The sequence below is a fragment of the Vombatus ursinus genome, unplaced genomic scaffold, assembly GCF_900497805.2.
Source record: "Vombatus ursinus unplaced genomic scaffold, bare-nosed wombat genome assembly UNPS02014924.1, whole genome shotgun sequence".
Classification (NCBI taxonomy): domain Eukaryota; kingdom Metazoa; phylum Chordata; class Mammalia; order Diprotodontia; family Vombatidae; genus Vombatus; species Vombatus ursinus.
In genome coordinates this window covers 6,235,975-6,254,624 of record NW_020954702.1, presented here as the reverse complement: position 1 = coordinate 6,254,624, position 18,650 = coordinate 6,235,975, and the positions used below count along the sequence as shown (strand labels likewise).

At 35.7% G+C, this 18,650-nt stretch overlaps 1 protein-coding gene and 1 pseudogene across 3 annotated transcripts in view; one reads left to right on the top strand and one right to left on the bottom strand.

The window, feature by feature from the left end:
• WDR4 (WD repeat domain 4) overlaps nucleotides 1-18,650 on the bottom strand; it is a 56,319-nt gene that overhangs the window by 24,617 nt on the left and 13,052 nt on the right. For all 3 annotated transcript variants that reach the window (XM_027843575.1, XM_027843576.1, XM_027843577.1), the window contains one exon: nucleotides 12,220-12,332. In XM_027843575.1, the coding sequence (XP_027699376.1) occupies nucleotides 12,220-12,332 (113 nt within the window). The remainder of the gene's footprint in view (nucleotides 1-12,219; nucleotides 12,333-18,650) is intronic.
• LOC114029264 lies at nucleotides 2,980-3,525 on the top strand (annotated as a pseudogene).

Genomic DNA, 18,650 nt, shown 5'->3' with positions numbered 1-18,650 from the left:
AGATAGATAGATAGATAGATAGATAGATAGATAGATAGATAGATAGAGGGCACAGGGTGAGTTGAAGATGAAGGGGTGATATCTGGAGAATTTAAGGAGTGAGAGAGGATTATACTGGGAGAAACAGAAAGAGAGGTAGAAAGGGGTAAATTATCTCACATAAAACAAACAAGAAAAGGCTTTTTACAGTGGAGAGGAAACGGGGGAAGGTGAGAGGGAATGAGTGAATCTTATTCTCATTGGATTTGGCTTAAGGAGGGAACAACATACACACTCAATTGAGTATGGAAATCTATTTTACCCTACCAAAAAATAGGGAGGGAAGGGGACAAGACAGCAGGGGGATGATAAAAGGGAGGGCAGATTGGGGGAGGAAATCATCAGAAGCAAACACTTCTGAGAAGGGACAGGGTCAAAAGAGAGAATAGAATAAATGGGGGGTGGGATAGCTTGAAGGGAAATATACTTTTTTTTTCACAGCATGTCTACTATGGAAGTGTTTTGCATGACTACACATGTATAACCTTTACTGAGTTGCTTGCCTTCTCAATGAGGGTGGGTGGGGAGGGAGGAAGAGAGAAAATTTGGAACTCAAAGTTTTAAAAACAAATGTTAAAAAAATTGTTTTCACATGCAACTGGGAAATAAGATATACATTAAATGGAGTATAGAAATCTATCCTGCCCTACAAGAAAATTGAAGGGGAAGGGGATAAGAGAAGGGGGCAAGAGATAGAATGGAGGGCAGATTAGGGGAAAGGGTATACAGAATGCACGCTATCCTGGGCTGGGGGAAGGGACGAGATGGGGAGAAAATTTGGAACTCAAAATCTTGTGGAAGTGAATGCTGAAAACTAAAAATAAATTAATTAGTTAAAAAAAATTTTTAAAGTGAAAAAAAAAAGAATAGGCTGTGGATCAGTAATACACTTCTAGAAAGCAATTTGGAGTAATGTAAATAAAGTGACTAAAATGTCAATACTTTTTGACTAAGAAATTCCACTACTAGACATAAACCCTGAAGATGTCACTGAAATGAAGAAAATCACCATAGACACTGACATGGAAATGAAACAGATGTTCATCAATTGGGGAAAGGCTAAACAAATTACAGTACATAAATGGAGTATTAGGAGAGTATGATGAATACAAAGAAGAATGGAAAGACTTACATGAATACAAAATGAAGTAACCAGAACCAGGAAAACCACATGTACAATGACTTCAACAATGTAAATGGTAAGAAAAACTTCAAAACCACTAAAGATGAATGATGCAAAATTACAAAGAACAGTAAAGACGCACCCCCCACTACTTGTCACATCAGAGGTCCATAGGTATGGATTATTGTACACATTTTCAGACTTTTTCCAATATGTAAGAGTTTTGCTGATTTTTCTTTGTTTCTTTCCATTTTTTTTCTTTAAAAAAATATTCTTTGTTTTATGGGATAGCTCTCTGCAAGGAGGAGAGGGAGGGATACTGTAAGAAATTTTGCAATCTAAAAAACTAAAAGATATCATTATCGATATAATTAAAAATAACTACAAAATGTATAAAATATCACCAGAACAGACAAAAATAACTGAAGAAATATTATTTGCTCATTGATGAACTGTACAAAAGAGACAATACTACTTTAGTTAATTTATTTATTAATCAGTGCCATAGGAATCAAATTATGAATTATTTTATAGTTAGAAAAGAAAAAACAAAAATCATCCAAAGGTCCAGAACCTCAAAGGAAACCTCCCAATACCAGATCTCAAATTAAACTACAAATACTCATTGGAATTATTTAATACTTGTTTAAATGTTAAGTTGTTCAGTAGAACAAATTAGGTACACAAGATATACAATTAAACCCAACTAATAAAGTAAGAAATCTAGGTGGTACAGTGAATCAAGTAGTAGACTGGAATTGGGAAGACCTGAATTCCAATCCTGCCACAGACACTTACTAGTGGTGTGACCCTGAGCAAGTCACTTACCTTCCCCTTGTCTCTTCTGTAAAGTGGAGATAATAATAGAACCTACTTTCCAGAGTTGCAACAACAATAATGATTAGAAGATGCTTTTGTTTTTAATACACTGAATCATCCTTTAAAAGATCAATAGAATTCTCCAATAAATCCATCAGGATTAGTAGGGTTTTTTTTTCTCTTCCTTTGGTAATTCCTTTACAATTACTTCTATTTCTTTTTCAGACATGGGATTATTTAAGGTTTCTACTGGGTCTTTTGTTAACTTAGGTACTTTGCATTTTTTAAGCTATTCCTTTTTTTTGGTGTTTTTTGGTGTTGTTATAGTAACATATGAACAACTTTTGATAATTTTTTTGTTTTTCTTCTGATTTTGTTGTGAATTCATCTTGTTCATTTGATTGGCCTTTTAATCAAATTGTCTAAAAAGTTTATCATTTTTATTAGTTTTTTTTCCAAAAAATCAGCATCTAATTTTATTTATCATTTCTGCTGGGTTTTGGTTTCCAGTTTATCTATTTCTCCTCTAAGTTTAATATCTTCAATGTTCATGTTAGGGAGAGTTTTTATTGCTTTTCTAATTTTTTAAAATGTATATTCAATTTATACACACATATGACCATTCCCCAATAGATAGGTTATACATATATATGATATGATATCAGGATATCCCCAATAGACAGGTTACAGAAAGGATATGGGCAGAAAGTTCTCACAAGAAGAATTGCAAATTATAAATAACTATATATGAAAGAGTGCTCCAAATCACTGGTAAGAGAAATGCAAACTAAAACACTCTTGTGGTTTCACCTCACATCTTGCAAATTGGTAAAGATGTCTAAAGATGGGAATAGCTCCTTCCCTCCCCCTCAGGTTCACATACTGCCTGAGATAGCAGCAGTATTAAGGGACTTGGATTTCTAGGACAGAAAAACTAGGTTAACCATGATGAAGAAAAGAAAGGAGATAAAAGATAAAACAAACAAAATTGCAAAAAAAAAATCAAAAAGGAAGGACAGCAACAGAAGTAAAGACAAAAAGAAATTAACAATAAATTAGAAGGGCCTGAGGAATCCAAGGAGCTTACACCAGTAGAACAATAAAAAGATAAGCTACTTCAGAAATTGCAGGAAGAGGTAGGCTTCAGGTTAGCAAAAGGAATTTTTCATGTTAATAACAATCTGCTTTAGATGCTATAAACCCATCTTCAAGAGATGACTTCACAAAGTTTGGAAAGTTAGTAAAATATAAAATTACATAAAATGAAAAGTCTCTATATTTGCCAGTTTCTTGAAAGTTCTAGGTGTATATTCATTGGAAAGTGATGATGTGAAAAACATTACCAATTCACTGACAATGCTAAAAACAAGAAAAGCAAAGCAAAGACAAAAAGAAGAAAGGTGTGCTTCTTGAGGATTAAAAGCTACAATGAAAAATGATCTTACTATAGTGGCTACGATGGAGGAAAGTTGCAAGACTTAGAAAAGACTTTTTGTGATACCTCATCTTTTCATAGTCTTCTTCTGTTACCCACTGTCCCTTAAACATATAGCACAAAATCCTTTATTTTCAGTTCTGCCAAATACTACAATCAGTGCTGTAACATTTTGTCCTGGTCACTTGATGCCCCTAACATTTAGGTACTAATGCAATAGGGAATTGGGTTCTTGGTGTCCAGGGGTTAAAATTGGGAAACTCAGCTGCTACTAGATTTCAATAAAAGAAATCCTAATAATGTTGTCATTGTTGCTATTTCTTTCCAAGGCAACAAAGTCACTAAACTGGAAAACAGCTGCTATAAGATTTTTTAAATTGTGTGACATTCACCAGCACCACTCAACAATGCAGCCTTACTCATACATCCTTGAACTATTTCATATCTTCTCAAGAAAAGTAGTTCGCAAAAAAGCATCTTATATTAAAATTTTTATGTCTCAAGATGAAATGAGAGGGTTTTTTAAAATTTTAATTAACTTATTTTTAGTTTTCAATAATCACTTCCATAAGCTTTTGAGTTTTAAATTTTCTCCCCCTCCCTTCTTGCCCCCATCCCCAAGACAATATACAATCTGACATAGGCTCTACATATACATTCCTATTCAACATATTTTCACATTAGTCATGTTGTAAAGAAGAATTAGAACCAATAGGAGGAACCACAAGACAGGAGAAACAAAACAAAACAAAACAGAAGAGAAAAAAACAGCAAACAGTATGCTTCTATCTACATTCAGACTCCATCGTTCTTTCTCTGGATGTGGATAGCATTTTCCATCATGAGACTTTTGGAGATGTCTTAGATCCGTGCATTGCTGAAAAGAGCTAAATCTATCAAAGTTAGTCATCAAATGACGTGGCTGTTACTTTGTACAGCATTCTCCTGGGTCTGCTCGAGAGGAGAATTTTTAAAATACATAGCAAATACTGCTTATTTCAGAATTGGAATATTGTGCCTGAAATAGCTACTCATCTGACACTTTAAAAATTAAATGACCAAAAACCACCAATCTTGAAGCCACACATGTAATGTCTTTATTACTGAATTTGATAAAACCCTCAACCTATGGTATATCTAGTAAACGAAGAATCTAGTTCATATTTACTGGAATATTTCTACTGATGAGACTCCAAAAGGGAGTGGGGGGGGCGCTTTACCTCCTTTATTTTCCTGATTTAAAATGTCTGAGAAACTAAACTTCTTTTGTTCTCCTAAGCTGAAATAGAACAACAATTTTATATATGGGGTTTTAGCACTTCCTTTCTTTTGCAAAAAGCAATTTTTAGAAAGTCAGTACAATTTAGTAAATTGTTAGGTTAACAATTATGACATCTGCACTGTTTTAAGAAGTAACTAATTTGGGGCAGCTAGGTGGCACAGTGGATAGAGCACCAGCCCTGAAGTCAGGAGGGCTTGAGTTCAAATCCAGCCTCAGGCCAAACACTTGACACTTACTAGCTGTGTGACCCTGGGCAAGTCACTTAACCCCAATTGCCAAAAAAAAAAAAAAGGTAACTAATTTAATAAAATCACTATTATGAGAAAAAGATAAGGATAATTAATGCTTGAGGTGTTATGGAAAGCTATCAACACTGATGCACTGTGTGGAGGGTAATTAATAACAACTGAAGAAACAATCCGAACAAACGAAATTTGTTGGCTATGCAGTTAAAATGAATGGATCAATGGACTCCCCAAAAACCAAAGGCCCTGAATACCAAGTGAAGCATATTTTTATACATAAAAAACAATTAATCCAATAACAGCAATTAACTATAATAAAAACAATTAACCAGGATACAAAATTAGGTCATCTAATTTCTAACTGGAGGAAAGATTAGGGGCTTTCCAAGTTGGAAAGGTGAAGGAGTAAGTTTTGGTCAAGCTGGGAGGGGGAAGAGTAGGTTTCAGGGTCCTCTATTCATAAAATTAAAAGATGCTGATTAATTGCATCCACCTATATATAGAAACAATAGATGGTTTATATAATCTAGTCTCTTATGGATGAATAACAGAACAACAACAAAATGGAGAACACAAGTGGCAGCATGAGATGGAATCAGTGTTCATGACACAAAATCTGGTTCATTTGATTCCCATACAAAACCAACTGCATTTTGTAACTTGTAGTCATTTTATTTCATCAATTGTTGATGGAGCCTTGAATCAGGACAATAATTTTGGAAGTAATTTAGAATTATGTAAGTAAAAGTGACTAAACAATCTTATCCAGAGACCCTACTAGTACGCTAATAAGGCCAACCATAAGAAATCCCCCACAAACACCAAAATATTTATAGCAGCACTTTCTGTGATAGCAAATGATTAAAAACAAAGTAGATGACCATTCAGTGGTGAATAGGTAAACAACTAGGGTAAATAAATGTAATGGAACATATAAATGAAAGAACTACATGTCCCCCTCCAAAAAAAATCAAAGGTATGTGTATTGCAAAATCAAAAAGAACAAGTATAGCTTAAAAGAGATATGAGATGACATTCCTACCCCATCCCGTAGTTTTTCTTTCATTTATTATTTATTTTATTTATTTTTATTTTTTGGAGGCAATTAGGTTAAGTGACTTGCCCAGGGTCACACAGCTAGGAAATGTCTGAGGCTAGATTTGAACTCAGATCTTCTTGACTTCAGGGCTGGTGCTCTGCCTACTGTCCATGAGTGTGGTAAATGGCACATATTTTCAGATTTTTTTTCATGTATTAATTAGTTTTCCAGATTTTTCTCTTCAAAAAACGTTACTGGATTGCACATACCCTTTGACCCAGCAATACCACTTCTAGGTCTGTATCCCAAAGAGATCATAAAAAGGGGAAAAGGACCTACATGTACAAAAATATTTGTAGCAGCTTTTTTTGTGGTGGCAAAGAACTGGAAATTGAGGGGACACCCATCAATTGGGGAATGACTGAACAAGTTAATGTATATGAATGTAATGGAATACTATTATGCTATAAGAATGATGAGCAGGCAGACTTCAAAAAAACCTGGAAAGACTTACATGAACTGATGCAGAGTGAAATGAGCAGAACCAGGGGAACATGGTACATAGTAACAGCCACGTTGTGCAATGACTGACTTTGATAGACTTGGCTCCTCACAGCAATGCAAGAATCTAAGACAACTCCAAAAGACTCAGGATGGAAATTGCTATCCACAGCCAGAGAAAAAACTACGGAGTCTGAATGCAGATGGAAGCATACTATTTGCTCTCCTTTTTCCTTTGTTGTTTTGTTTTATTACTTCATTCTCATGGTTCCTCCCATTCGTTCTAATTGTTCTTTACATCATGACTAATGGGAAAATATGCTTAACATGAATGTATATGTAGAGCCTGTATCAGACTGCATGCTGTCTTGGGGGCAGGAGTGTGGGGGGGGAGAAAATTTAAAACTCAAAAGCTTATGGAAGTGAATGTTGAAAACTAAGAATAAATAAATTATAAAAAAAATGTTACTAGATACATGGGGTGGCTCTCTGGGAAGGAGAAGGAAAGGAAAACTAAGAGAAATTATAATGATATTTTTTAAAAAGGCATAAACAAAAACAAAAATTTTTTAAATGGATACCTTTCACAATAGGGGAACAGCTCTTGACCAAAAAAGCAATAGAGATAATCACAGAACATAAAATAGACATAATATATCATATGACATATTTAAAAAACTTTTTTGCACAAAAGCAGTACAGATGCTACTAAAATAGATACAATTAACAAGCAAAAAAAACTTTGTAACAAACTTCTCTAAGAGAGGCTTAATAATTAAGATACATAGGAAATTGTTTCAAATATATAAGAAAAAGAGCCTTCCTCAATAGATTAATCGTCACAAAATACAAATAAGAAATTCTCAAAGAAAAAATACAACATATCAATAATCATACGAAAGAATGTCCCAACCCACATAAGAATATTAATTAAAATAATTAATTAAAGTAATTAAAACCCCACGACTCCATAGTTTTACAAGCGAATTCTACCAAACACATAAAGAATACTTAATTACAATACTACACAAACTGTTTGAAAAAAGAGGTAATGAAGGAACCCTATCAAATTCCTTCAATGACACAAATATGGCCTTGTTATCTAAACCAGAGTAGAAACAGAGAAAGAAAACTACAAAGCAATTTCTCTAATGAGTACTGATGCAAAAAAGTTAAGTTTTATGATAGAATATAATATTCATTCCTGTTAAAAACACTAAAAAGCACAAGAAAAAAATGGAACTTTTTTTAAAATGATGTGTCTAAAACCAAAAGCAAGCATTATCTGTAACGGAGACAAACTAGAAGTCTTTCCAATAAGATAAGGGGTGACTCAAGGATGTCTTTTATCACTATTATTATTCAATATTGTACCAGAAATGCTAGCTATAGCAATAAGAAAAATAAATTGAAGGAATAAGCATAGGCAAAGAGGAAACAAAATTTCACTTTTGCAGGTAATGTTAGTTTACTTAAAGAACCCTAAGGAGTCAACGAAAAAACTAGTCGAAACAATTGACAACTTTAGCAAAGTTGCAGGATATAATATAAACCCATGCAAGCCATCAGTATTTCTATCCAACAAAAATCAAAAGAAAAAGATAGAAAAAGAAATTTCACGAAAAATAACTACTTGAGTATAAAATACTTGAGAATTTACTTGCCAAGAAACACATAGAAACTATAGGAACACAATTTTAAAATGCTCTTCATATAAAAACAGATCTAAATAATTGGAGAAATATTAATTGCTAATGGGTAATGGATAATGCAGGCAATATAATAAAAATGACAATACTACCTTAATTAATTTGTTTATTCAATACCAAACCAATCAAGCTACCAAAGAATTACTTTATAGAGCTAGAAAAAAATAGTAACAAAAATTCATCTGGAGGAACAAAAGGTCAAGAACATATAGGAAATCAATTTAAAAAAAAAAAGGAAGGAAAGAAGGGGGCCTAGATCTCACACTATACTACAAAATGTAATGTCAAAACAATTTTGTACTGGGTAAGAAATAAAGAGGGTGATTAGTACAACAGATTAGGAAAACAATATACAGAAACAAAGGAGTACAGAACCTTAGTATTTCATAAACTCAACAATCTCAGTTATTAGTGCAAGAAAGCACCTGTTGAGAAAGGAGAGGATCTCTGGGAACACGGAATATGGAAATATGGGGATCTCCTAAATTCTGCCACAAACAACTTAAAATACCACCTCAAAGTGAACTTCGAGCAGCAGAAATAATTAAAAGTCAGGGGTAAAGCAGTTGTCCTCCTCAGATAACTTCAGAGGACCTCAGGAAAGACTTGACCTGAGGTTTGACCTGATTGAAGCCTGAACACCTCCAGGCAGACTCCACTGCATCAATTAACACAAGCCCTAAGCAACTGGAGGGGTAAGGAAGGGGAAGCAGCCTTGGTTCCAGGAACTTTCACCTCACAGTGTGGGGATGGGACAGCTGAGGGGAAGACTGAAGGACCCCCCACTGTGGCTGGATGCCAGGCTCGGGTATGCTGAACAGACAGTCTGAGCTGCATGGGAGAAGGAGGAAGTACCCTCCCACTGAGTGAAGCAGAAGGGTGGAGACTCTGCTGACTGGCCACCTGCAGGAGAACAGAGTCCCTAATTCTGGTTCCAGGGCAGAGGGGTAAGCTAAAGTTTGCAGTCAGGAAAGGGACTGCAGGAAGAAGAGGATTTGCATTGACCCCTTGGCTGGTGGCCCTAACCATGGTTCTGGAATGACAAAGAGTGCCCGAGGCTGGGACCAGAAAGAGCTCAGAAAACAACAAGACAAAAACCTGAAGCCTTAGGCATCATTCCCCACACCTCAGGATTAGAACATGACTATAAAAATAAACCACTTTTAAAAAAATGAGTAAGCAAAGGAGATAGAACCCAATCATTATAGATAGCCATGAGAGGGATAGAGAAGATCTGGGTTCATACTCGGAAGACAGTGAAGTTTAAAAAGCCACTCCTACTTCAAAGAAAAATGTCAAATGGTCACAAGCCCAAAAAGAGTTCTTGGAAGAGCTTAAAAAGGAATTTAAAAATCAAATAAGAGATGTTGAGGAAAAATTAGGGGTAAAAAAAGTGCAATCCAAAAAAATTATAAAAAAAAGTCAACCAATTAGAAAAAGAGATCCAAAAACTTAAGAAAATAGCTCCTTAAAAACTAGAATTGGGCAAGGGAAAGCTAATGACTTCATAAGACACCAAAAAATGTTAAAACAAAATCAGAAAAATGAAAAAATAGAAAAGAATGTGAAACATCTCATTAGAAAAACTGATCTGGAAAAGAAATTAAAGAGAGGCAATATAAGAATTGTTGGACTAAAAAGAGTCTAGATACTATATTAGAAGAAATTATTAAGGAAAATTGCCCTGAAGTTCTAAAATGAGGGTAAAAATAGAAATAGAAAAAATTCACCTGAAAGAGATCCCAAGATGAAAACTCACAGGAACATCATACCCAAGTTTCGAAGCTCCCAAGCTAATGTGATAGATGATTAGTTGGACCCTATTTTATTCCAATCAGTAATATGATTCTATAGAGATGGTGATTATAAATTTTGATAGTAGGTCTCAGAACTGTCAACTGCAGATGTGGAAAAGTAGGTACACTAATGCAGTGCTGATGAAGATGTGAACCAGGATAACCATATTGGAAAGCAATTTGGAATAATGCCCCCAAAATCTATTAAACTGTGTCTGGTGATTAATAAACTTTGACCTAGCAATACTGCTACCAGGTCTAGAGACCAAAGAGATTAAAGAAAAAGGAAAAGCCCTCCACATGTAGAAAAACATATATAGCAGCTCTCTTGGGGGATGCCCACAAATTGGGGAATGGCTGAACAAATTATGGTATATGTATGCAATGGAATACTATTGTACTATGAGAAATGAAGAAGGGAATAGTTTCAAAAAACCTGAGAAGACTTGTATGAAATGATGTAAAGTGAATTGAACTGAAGCAGGAGAACAATTTATACTCTACCAGCAATGTTGTAAAGTCATCAACTTTGAAAAACTTAGTAACTCTAATCAATAAAATGAATGACCAACCACAATTCCAAAGGACTTATAATCAAACATGTTACCACCTTCAGGTAGAAAGGTGATGGACTCAGAGAGCAGAGTGAAGCATATTTTCTTTTCTTTTTCTTTCTTTTCTGGAGCCATAGCTAATATGTTGACAAGGTTTGCATGACTATATATATTTACAATGTTTTGGGGGAATTTTTTTTTTGCCTTCTCAATGCATAGGGGAGTCAGAGGAAGAGGGGAGAAAAATCTGAAACTGAAAATAAAATAAAATGGAATTTTAAAAAAAATTAGGCAAATCATTCAAATTCAGATTAATCATCAGGAATTTCAAAAATTTATAACTAACTCCCTAATTTCTTTCATTACTTCAAATACAATACTTTAAAACATTTTCCAGCAAATTAAACTAAAGCTTTTCCTTGGGAAAACCTCAACTAAATATTTGTCCAAGAATAACTACAACTTTCAATAGAAATGCCTTCTTTAGACATCAAAACTCAGGGAATTAAAAATAAAACTGTTCTCATGGAGGGAGGGAGGGAAGCAGAGAGACAAAGACAGAGACACAGACACAGAGAAGTACATTTAGGAAAGCAACTTAGCAATTCAATTGACGCAATGACCAACCACCATTGCAGACAACCACTGAGGAAGAATATTACCCAACTCCTGAAAGAGAAGTGATGAAAGCAAGATGCAGAATAAGACATGCATTTCTTTAAAAAGCCAATGTAAGAATTTGTCTTGCTCGATTAGGCATGCTTGTTGCAGAGCTTTTTTTTTCCTTTCAATAATGGGGAAATGAGAGGAAAGAAACTAACTGCATGTTAAGTGAAAAAGAATAAAATTAAGCACACTGAAACAAAAAAAAAGCAATACTTTAGTTCAGAGTCAATTCTTAACAGTTAAAAATGTTAAGCTACATATTTCTTGCTCCCTGAGTACCTGTCCACGACATAAAGGAATCTCTATACCTATAAATTATGTGGTCACTCTCCTGAAACAAAAACTTCATCAAAAACACAAATTTCAAACTGATTAACTAAATAAATTATAACAGACCCCCAGTAGTTTCCTTCATAATCACTCTGCAAGTAACCTGTACTTTGCCTCATGTCAAAAATTACTGGATTTTATTCTAATAGGACATTATTTAATCAAATAAATAAACCCTTTCTAAAAACCATGATTAATTAACATAAACAAACAGCAAGCACTACTAATTTCAGAAGAAACTCCAAAGCAATACTTACTGCCCATTGATGAGACTTCTCTACATGAACTGGAAGGCTAAGTTTCAATGTGTTGAAGCTGATAAAAATTAAATAAAAACTAGCAAATTGGCTCATGACATAAATACTGCAGTTTCCTTGGACAATAAAAGTAATGATTCATACATGAATTCATACATGAATTATGATCAAACAAAACCAATGTGGTGTTTGCCTTGAAGTGAAAATACCTGTGTTCAATTCTTAGTTCTAGTATTCACTAGCTATGCGATCTTGTGCAGGTCACTTATGATTTTTACTTTCCTTTACCAGTAAAATAAGGACAAACTACTTATGTTACCTACTTCACTAAGTTGTGATGAAAGCACTTTACAAACTATAAAACATTATATAAATGTGAAGTATGATTACAACTATTATCAAATGTGAAGGACAATTTACTTACTCAGTATGACCCAAGCAGAAAGATTCTATGTTGTGTGGTGCTGCAAACAAACTAACACGGATTTTCTCATCTCTGTCAGCTGTGAGGATATAACGGTCATCAGGACTCAAGGCCTCCATGAAAAGGAAAAAAAATTCATTTCACATAAATTCATTTATCCAAAGCTATTGACTTCTTACCAAGCAACAGAGTAACAGTTTAAAATAACAAGTTGGCTTCTGTTTCTCTCACTTCCAAATAAAGGCCACCCTCAAAATCTGTCCTTCATCCATCTCCTGTAAATCTCCATACTCTCTCCCTAGATGACTCCACCTACTCTTGAGGCTTCTATTATCATTTATATTCAGACAACTCTCAAAACTACATCAATCAAGCCAGCATTTTTTTTTTAGCTTCTATTATGTGCCTGGCACTGTGTTCAGTACTGGAGATACAAAGACAAAATGAAACCAGTTCCTGTCTTTAAAGAGCAATCTTCATTCTCTCTCCCATCCCCACCCCTGTAAAAGGGCAGGGAAATATCTAAAAATATGTTTCAATTGATCAAAACAAACTCCTACGTTGGCCATGTCCAAAAAAAAAAAATCCCCATTCTCCATTGTCTATTAATGTCTATCAGGAAGGGAGTAGCATATGAGTCTTCTGGAACCATACGTAGTCATTCCACTGATGAGTTCCTAAGTCTTTTAAAGTTGTCTTTATAATAATGTCACTGTATGAACTGTTCTGTTTTGGCGCACTTCACTCTACATCAATATATACAAGTCTTCCCAGGCTTCTCTGAAAGCACTCCCTTCATCATTTCTCATGTCACAATAGTATTCCATCGCATTGATTAACACCATAACTTGTTTAGCCTTTCCCCAACTGGTCAGCATCCCCTTACTTTCCAATTCTTAGTATCTTTGTACATCCTTAGAGCTTATTTTGTTTAGAACTAATTCCTCTTTTAATCTAACTTCCCGTTCCCTTTAAAGCCTGTTTTGCTGTTGAGTGAAATGTATTTTTATACTCAACTTGTGCATAGGCTTCAGTCTTTTAACAAGTTTAGATGAAAGTGAGGTTCAAGCATCATCCAATCCCCCTACTCCATCCCTATTTGCATAGTCTTCTTGCACACCCAAATTACATGAGATTAATTCTCACTTTTCCTATCCCTTTGTCCCCTCCCTGAAATGTACCACTTTCCCTGTCCCTTTCCATGCTTCTTTTAATATCAAAACATAACAGATCCACTTCCAGGTCCTCTGTCTTTTTAGACTCTCTCTATATCCCCAGATAATGATTGAATTCTGTATCATCTCCTTATATTTGAATGTAAACAGTTTATCCTTGTGATTTTTCATTCATGTTTACCTTTTTATATTTATCTTAAATCTTACATATGTATTTAAAAGATTATACACTGCTCTAATCTTTTCAACAGTTGTATATGGAAGTCTTCCATTTAATTAAAGAACTGGGTTTTTTTTTTCCCCTAGAGAACACTTAGTTTTGCTAAGCAAGTTATTCTAGGTGGTAAGTCTATATCTTTTACCTTCTGGGATTATTCTAAGATCTCCAGTCCTTTACTGTGATGCCTACTAAATTTTGTGTGATCCTGGCTATGCTTCCCTGGTACTTGAATTCTTTCTGGCTGCTTGAAGTCATTTTTTTCTTTGGCCTAAAAGCTCTGGATATTAGCCACAATGTTTATGGGAGTTCATTTTGAGGTTTCTTTCAGCAAGTGACTGGGGGATTCTTTCTATTTCCAGTTTGTCCTCTAGTTCTAAGAGATTTGGGCAGTTGGTTTTTTTTTTTAAAGATTTCTTGAACTATAATGTATAGGCTCTTTTTGTTTTTTTGATCATAGCTTTCAGGTAGTCCAATAATTCTTATTTTTTTTCTCTTCAACTCATTTGCAAGGTCCATTGCTTTAGAAAAGACTTTTTTTTTACCTTTCAGGTTTTTTTAATTTTATTTAATATTCCTTGTTGTCTTATAGAGTCATTAATTTCCATTTGTTCCATCCTAATTTCAGAGAGTTTGTTCTTTGGGTAAGGTGCACACCTCTTATGCCAAGATGTTATTTCCTTTCTCAATTTTTATCCTATAGAAGAACTCTAACATACTCATTTTGTTTTTTTTACATCTCTTTTTTTAAATAATTTTTTATTAATTTATTTTTAGTTTTCAACATTCACTTCCATAAGTTTTTGAGTTTTAAATTTTCTCCCTCTCTCCCCCTCTCCTACCCCAAGACAGCATGCAATTTGATATAGGCTTTACATATGCATTCCTATTAAACATTTTTTCACATTACATACTCATTTTATTTAAGAAGATATTTTAAGTTTAAAAAAAAAAAGTCTTACTTCATCTCTTCCAGGAATTCCAATTAAACTTGTGTCCAAGCTATGTTTTTCTTTGAGACTTTATAAGTATGTTAGAATCATTTTCCTCTGGGATTATGTCTTGAGTGTCCCTGTCACCACAATAGTTCTTTATATGGTGGAGTTCTTTTTTGTTTGCTCCAACCTACTTCCTTACTTTGGAGTCTGCATACTTCTATTGAAAATGTCTAGGCCAGGGGGAGGGAACCTGTGGCCTTCTAGGTCCTCAAGTGCGGCCCTTTAACTGAATCCAAACTTCACAGAACAAACCCCTTCAATAGAAGGATTTGTTCTGTAAAATTTGGACGCAGTCAAAAGGCTGCACCCAAGGACCTGGAAAGTCATATGTGGCCTCAAGACCACAGGTTCTCCACTCCTGGTCTAGGCTTTCTCAGGTTATTAAATGTTGATTTATTCCAGGATTAGAGGCAGCTTAGGTTGTTGACCTGAAAGCTTTTAGTGCTCCCAAAGTAGTCTGACCCAAGGCAAAGTTTGATCACTGCCCTCCTGGTCTGGGTTCCGCAATTTCCTCACCTGGGTTGGAATCTAAGCAGCACAACTAAGGTCTTGCCCTACTTGGAGGTCCAGTAAAGTACTGCTGGACTCAGCTATTATCAGCAAGCTAGAAAGCTCTGCTGTTTCAGAGTTATGGAACTGTAGGTTCCATTTTGGTCTGATATTCCAGCCCTAGTTATTCCCTTGCAGGCTTCAGACTAGGCTAGACGTTATAACTAAGACCTTGCTCATTTTCTGGGGTCAGAAACACACAGCCCTTCCTTGCTTCTCAAAACTGTTCCTTGACACACAGCCTAAAACCTGCTACCACTCCTAACCTTGGAACATCACCCTTCCTCATTCTGTCTTGGATCGTTGACCTGGAATTGGTTAGTGAGCAACAAAGCTGCCAATTGGCATTTATTTCTGACCCTCACAAGGCTGGGCTCCTCTTTGCTGGATTTTGAACCAATTGTTGCTCTGGTGCATAGTTGTGGGCCTGTTTAGGTACTGGGCAGGAATCTTGTGGGTGGCCCTCTCTCCTGGCTACACCTCCAGGCCTCACTGTCTACTTCCCTGTGCTGAAACAGACTGGAAAAATCATTCAACTGAGTCATTTTTATTCCTTTCTCAAGTAGTTTAATGCCCGGTTCACAGTCTTCTGCGCTACTTCAACTTTTGCTCTTCTGTTTTTCTTTCCTCTTATGTTTTTAGGGATATCTATGTTGATATCCTGAAAATACTCTAACTTCTCAATTTTAGAGTCTCCTCAACTCTACTACATCTATTATACCTGGGCTAAGCACAGGTTTAAATCTGACTCTATCATTTACTATTTGTAAATCTCAACATTTCTCACAAGCCTTTTGCTTCAACAATCAAAAGCTCTGAAGTGCCTTTATCAGACCATAAACTCCTCACTTTCCATCCTTCCTATACCTTATACCTTATACATTTACACTTTATTTTCACCGAGACCTCTAATACCACTACTATTTTGTACTCTCCCAGTCAAAACACATCTGCTCTAACTTTATTTTTTGTTTTCCCAATCTGAACTCAACACTTAACCAGTTCAACTCTACAGAGACTTACCTCTATTTTTGAATCCCTTATCCCCTCCTCCATCCTATTAACGCTAAAGCTTTGTCAAACACCAACACTAGATTAGTCCCTCTATTTGCCAACTCCAGTCCTAGTCACCAACTACTGCTAGAAGAAATCTTGAAACTACCTAAAGGCATCCAACATCAATCGCTTACAATACCTTTAGTCTTCCCTAAATGATTCTGAATCTCAGTACCCCAGAAGGCTATTCTAAACCTTCTCTGCAAGCCTTCCATGCCATCCTCGCCCTCTCCGTTTCAGCTGAGGATCTTACTGCCTACTTAAAGAAGAAATCAGAGGCCTTTTGCCCCCTCTTCTACCCTTTTCTACATCTCAATTAATCAACAAGTACTTAGTAAGTGTTTCCTATGTTGACAGGACCTGTGCCAGGTGCTGAGGATACAAACAAAAATGAAAAAGCTTACATTCCACTGGGGAGAGAACATATATGTCAACTACATGTGAAATTAATATAGCATACATTTTTTTCAGAGGAGAGCATTAGGAGTTTCTCCTTGATCGCCAACCACACAACTAGCAACAGAGATGTATGGACTCAACCCACAGACTTACAACAAAATTCAACTCCAATACTCAGTCCTTCTCATTCTTTCCAATGCTGTGAAGTTACAGGATCCAGGCTTTGGAAGATTGCTGGGGCCAGAGTGGCTAGCACAGTAACATTTTGTACTGTAAAAAATTTCTGGAGAACAGAGGGAAAGGGACAAGATGCATGCCTTAGTGTGATACAGAGTGCAAACCCTGTCTACACCTCTCTCTCATTCCCAGGGTCTCTGAGACCCAAACTCCAAAGAAAGAAATCACCCTTGACAGCAGTGGTACCAATATGGCTGTGCTCTGAATTCCTATGCCAGAGAACTGAGGAAAAAAGTGAACAAGACAGAGCAATATATGTGAAGGAGCTGTGTGGCACTCCAATAAGCCAAACATCCAAAGAGCCCAGCATCCAGATGGGGCCATTCTGTAATCGTCCCCCCTACCCCACCACAACCATTACTTGAGGCAGAGATCTAGGCAGGTGAACCATGAAATGCCCAGCATGTGAGAATAGTGAGACGCTTTGAGAATCAGCCCCTCAAGAAAATCACCATCAGAGGGAAGGCAGTCAGAAAGTGAGGAGAAGACAGGGAAAAATAAGGAAGAAAAGTCTGAAATTACCAAAGATCTCAGAAAAAAGAAAACTCAAAAACTTTGAACACAAGCAGATACATCAACAGGGAAAATATTAACATTAGAAGGAAATATGGCCTCCAGATCTAGCAATGAGTTCAGAAATTTTTGAATATTACAAAACAAAGGAAAATTATCCAACATTTGAGGAGAAAGAGAATCCTGTGGAATTTAAGGAGAATAGGGTACCACAACACACTGTTTCTGAGTGATTTAAAAGAGGAAAAAAGAGTTTTAAAAGCAGAATTTATGGCCTGCACAACAAAATAATAGGAAGAATAGAAAAATTGGAATCTGAGACAGCAAATCTCACCAAAGAAACAAATGAGAACTGATCAAAAATATAAATACATAGAAGTGGAAGGCAATTGAGAAGAGAAAGAAAACATAATAATATTAAAAGAGAATTGCTCTCTAACCAAGCAACACATACCAATCTTGAAGACACAATGTATAAGATGTGTAGAGAGAAGCAAAGCATTATTTCCCAGAACACAAATCAAAAAACCAAACACCACAACGCAAGAAATAATACACCCAAACTGCCCAGAATTCCTGAACACAGAAAATGAATGCCAATTGAAAGAATTCATAGATTACCTCCAGAAAACAACTAAGGTTGCAAGCTCCAAGAAACAAAGTGGTTAAATTTAACAATTCATTTCAGAAACAGTAAGTTCCACAAGCAATCAGGAGAAAGACTTTCAAATACAAAGGAAAGGAAATCAAACACAAAGACTACTCTGAACCCACCAGAAAACACAGAAGGAAAAAGGGTAAGATGTTTCAAAAAGAAATGGAGCTTATTAGAATGCAGGCCAGGATGACCAACCCCACAAATCTGAACTTAACTATAAATGAAAAAAAATGGACAATCGAAACATTCTTTTAAGAGGGGGAGCAGGAAGATAGGGGGCATTTGAAACAGTTAGAAAGAAACCTAGAACTTAAAGGAATATTCGCTTCTCAAAAACTCAAACAGAAATGCAAAAAGGGTGAAGGAATGTAGAAGCCAAGGACAGCAAAAGCAAGAAAGGGATTAACATGGGGGCCAGTAAGAAACTTTATCGAATGTACCTAAGGAGACAGAATAGAAGTAAAGAGAGAAGTAAGGTGGTCATTAACAATGGAGAGGACGACTTGGGGAGTGACAGACAGAACATTCTGACAAACTGCCTACATGTGAATCAATATTTTTTATAAGATTACATTACAAAATGGGAAGGTGCATAAAAGGGGGAAGGAAAATGAGACTAGAGAGGAGTG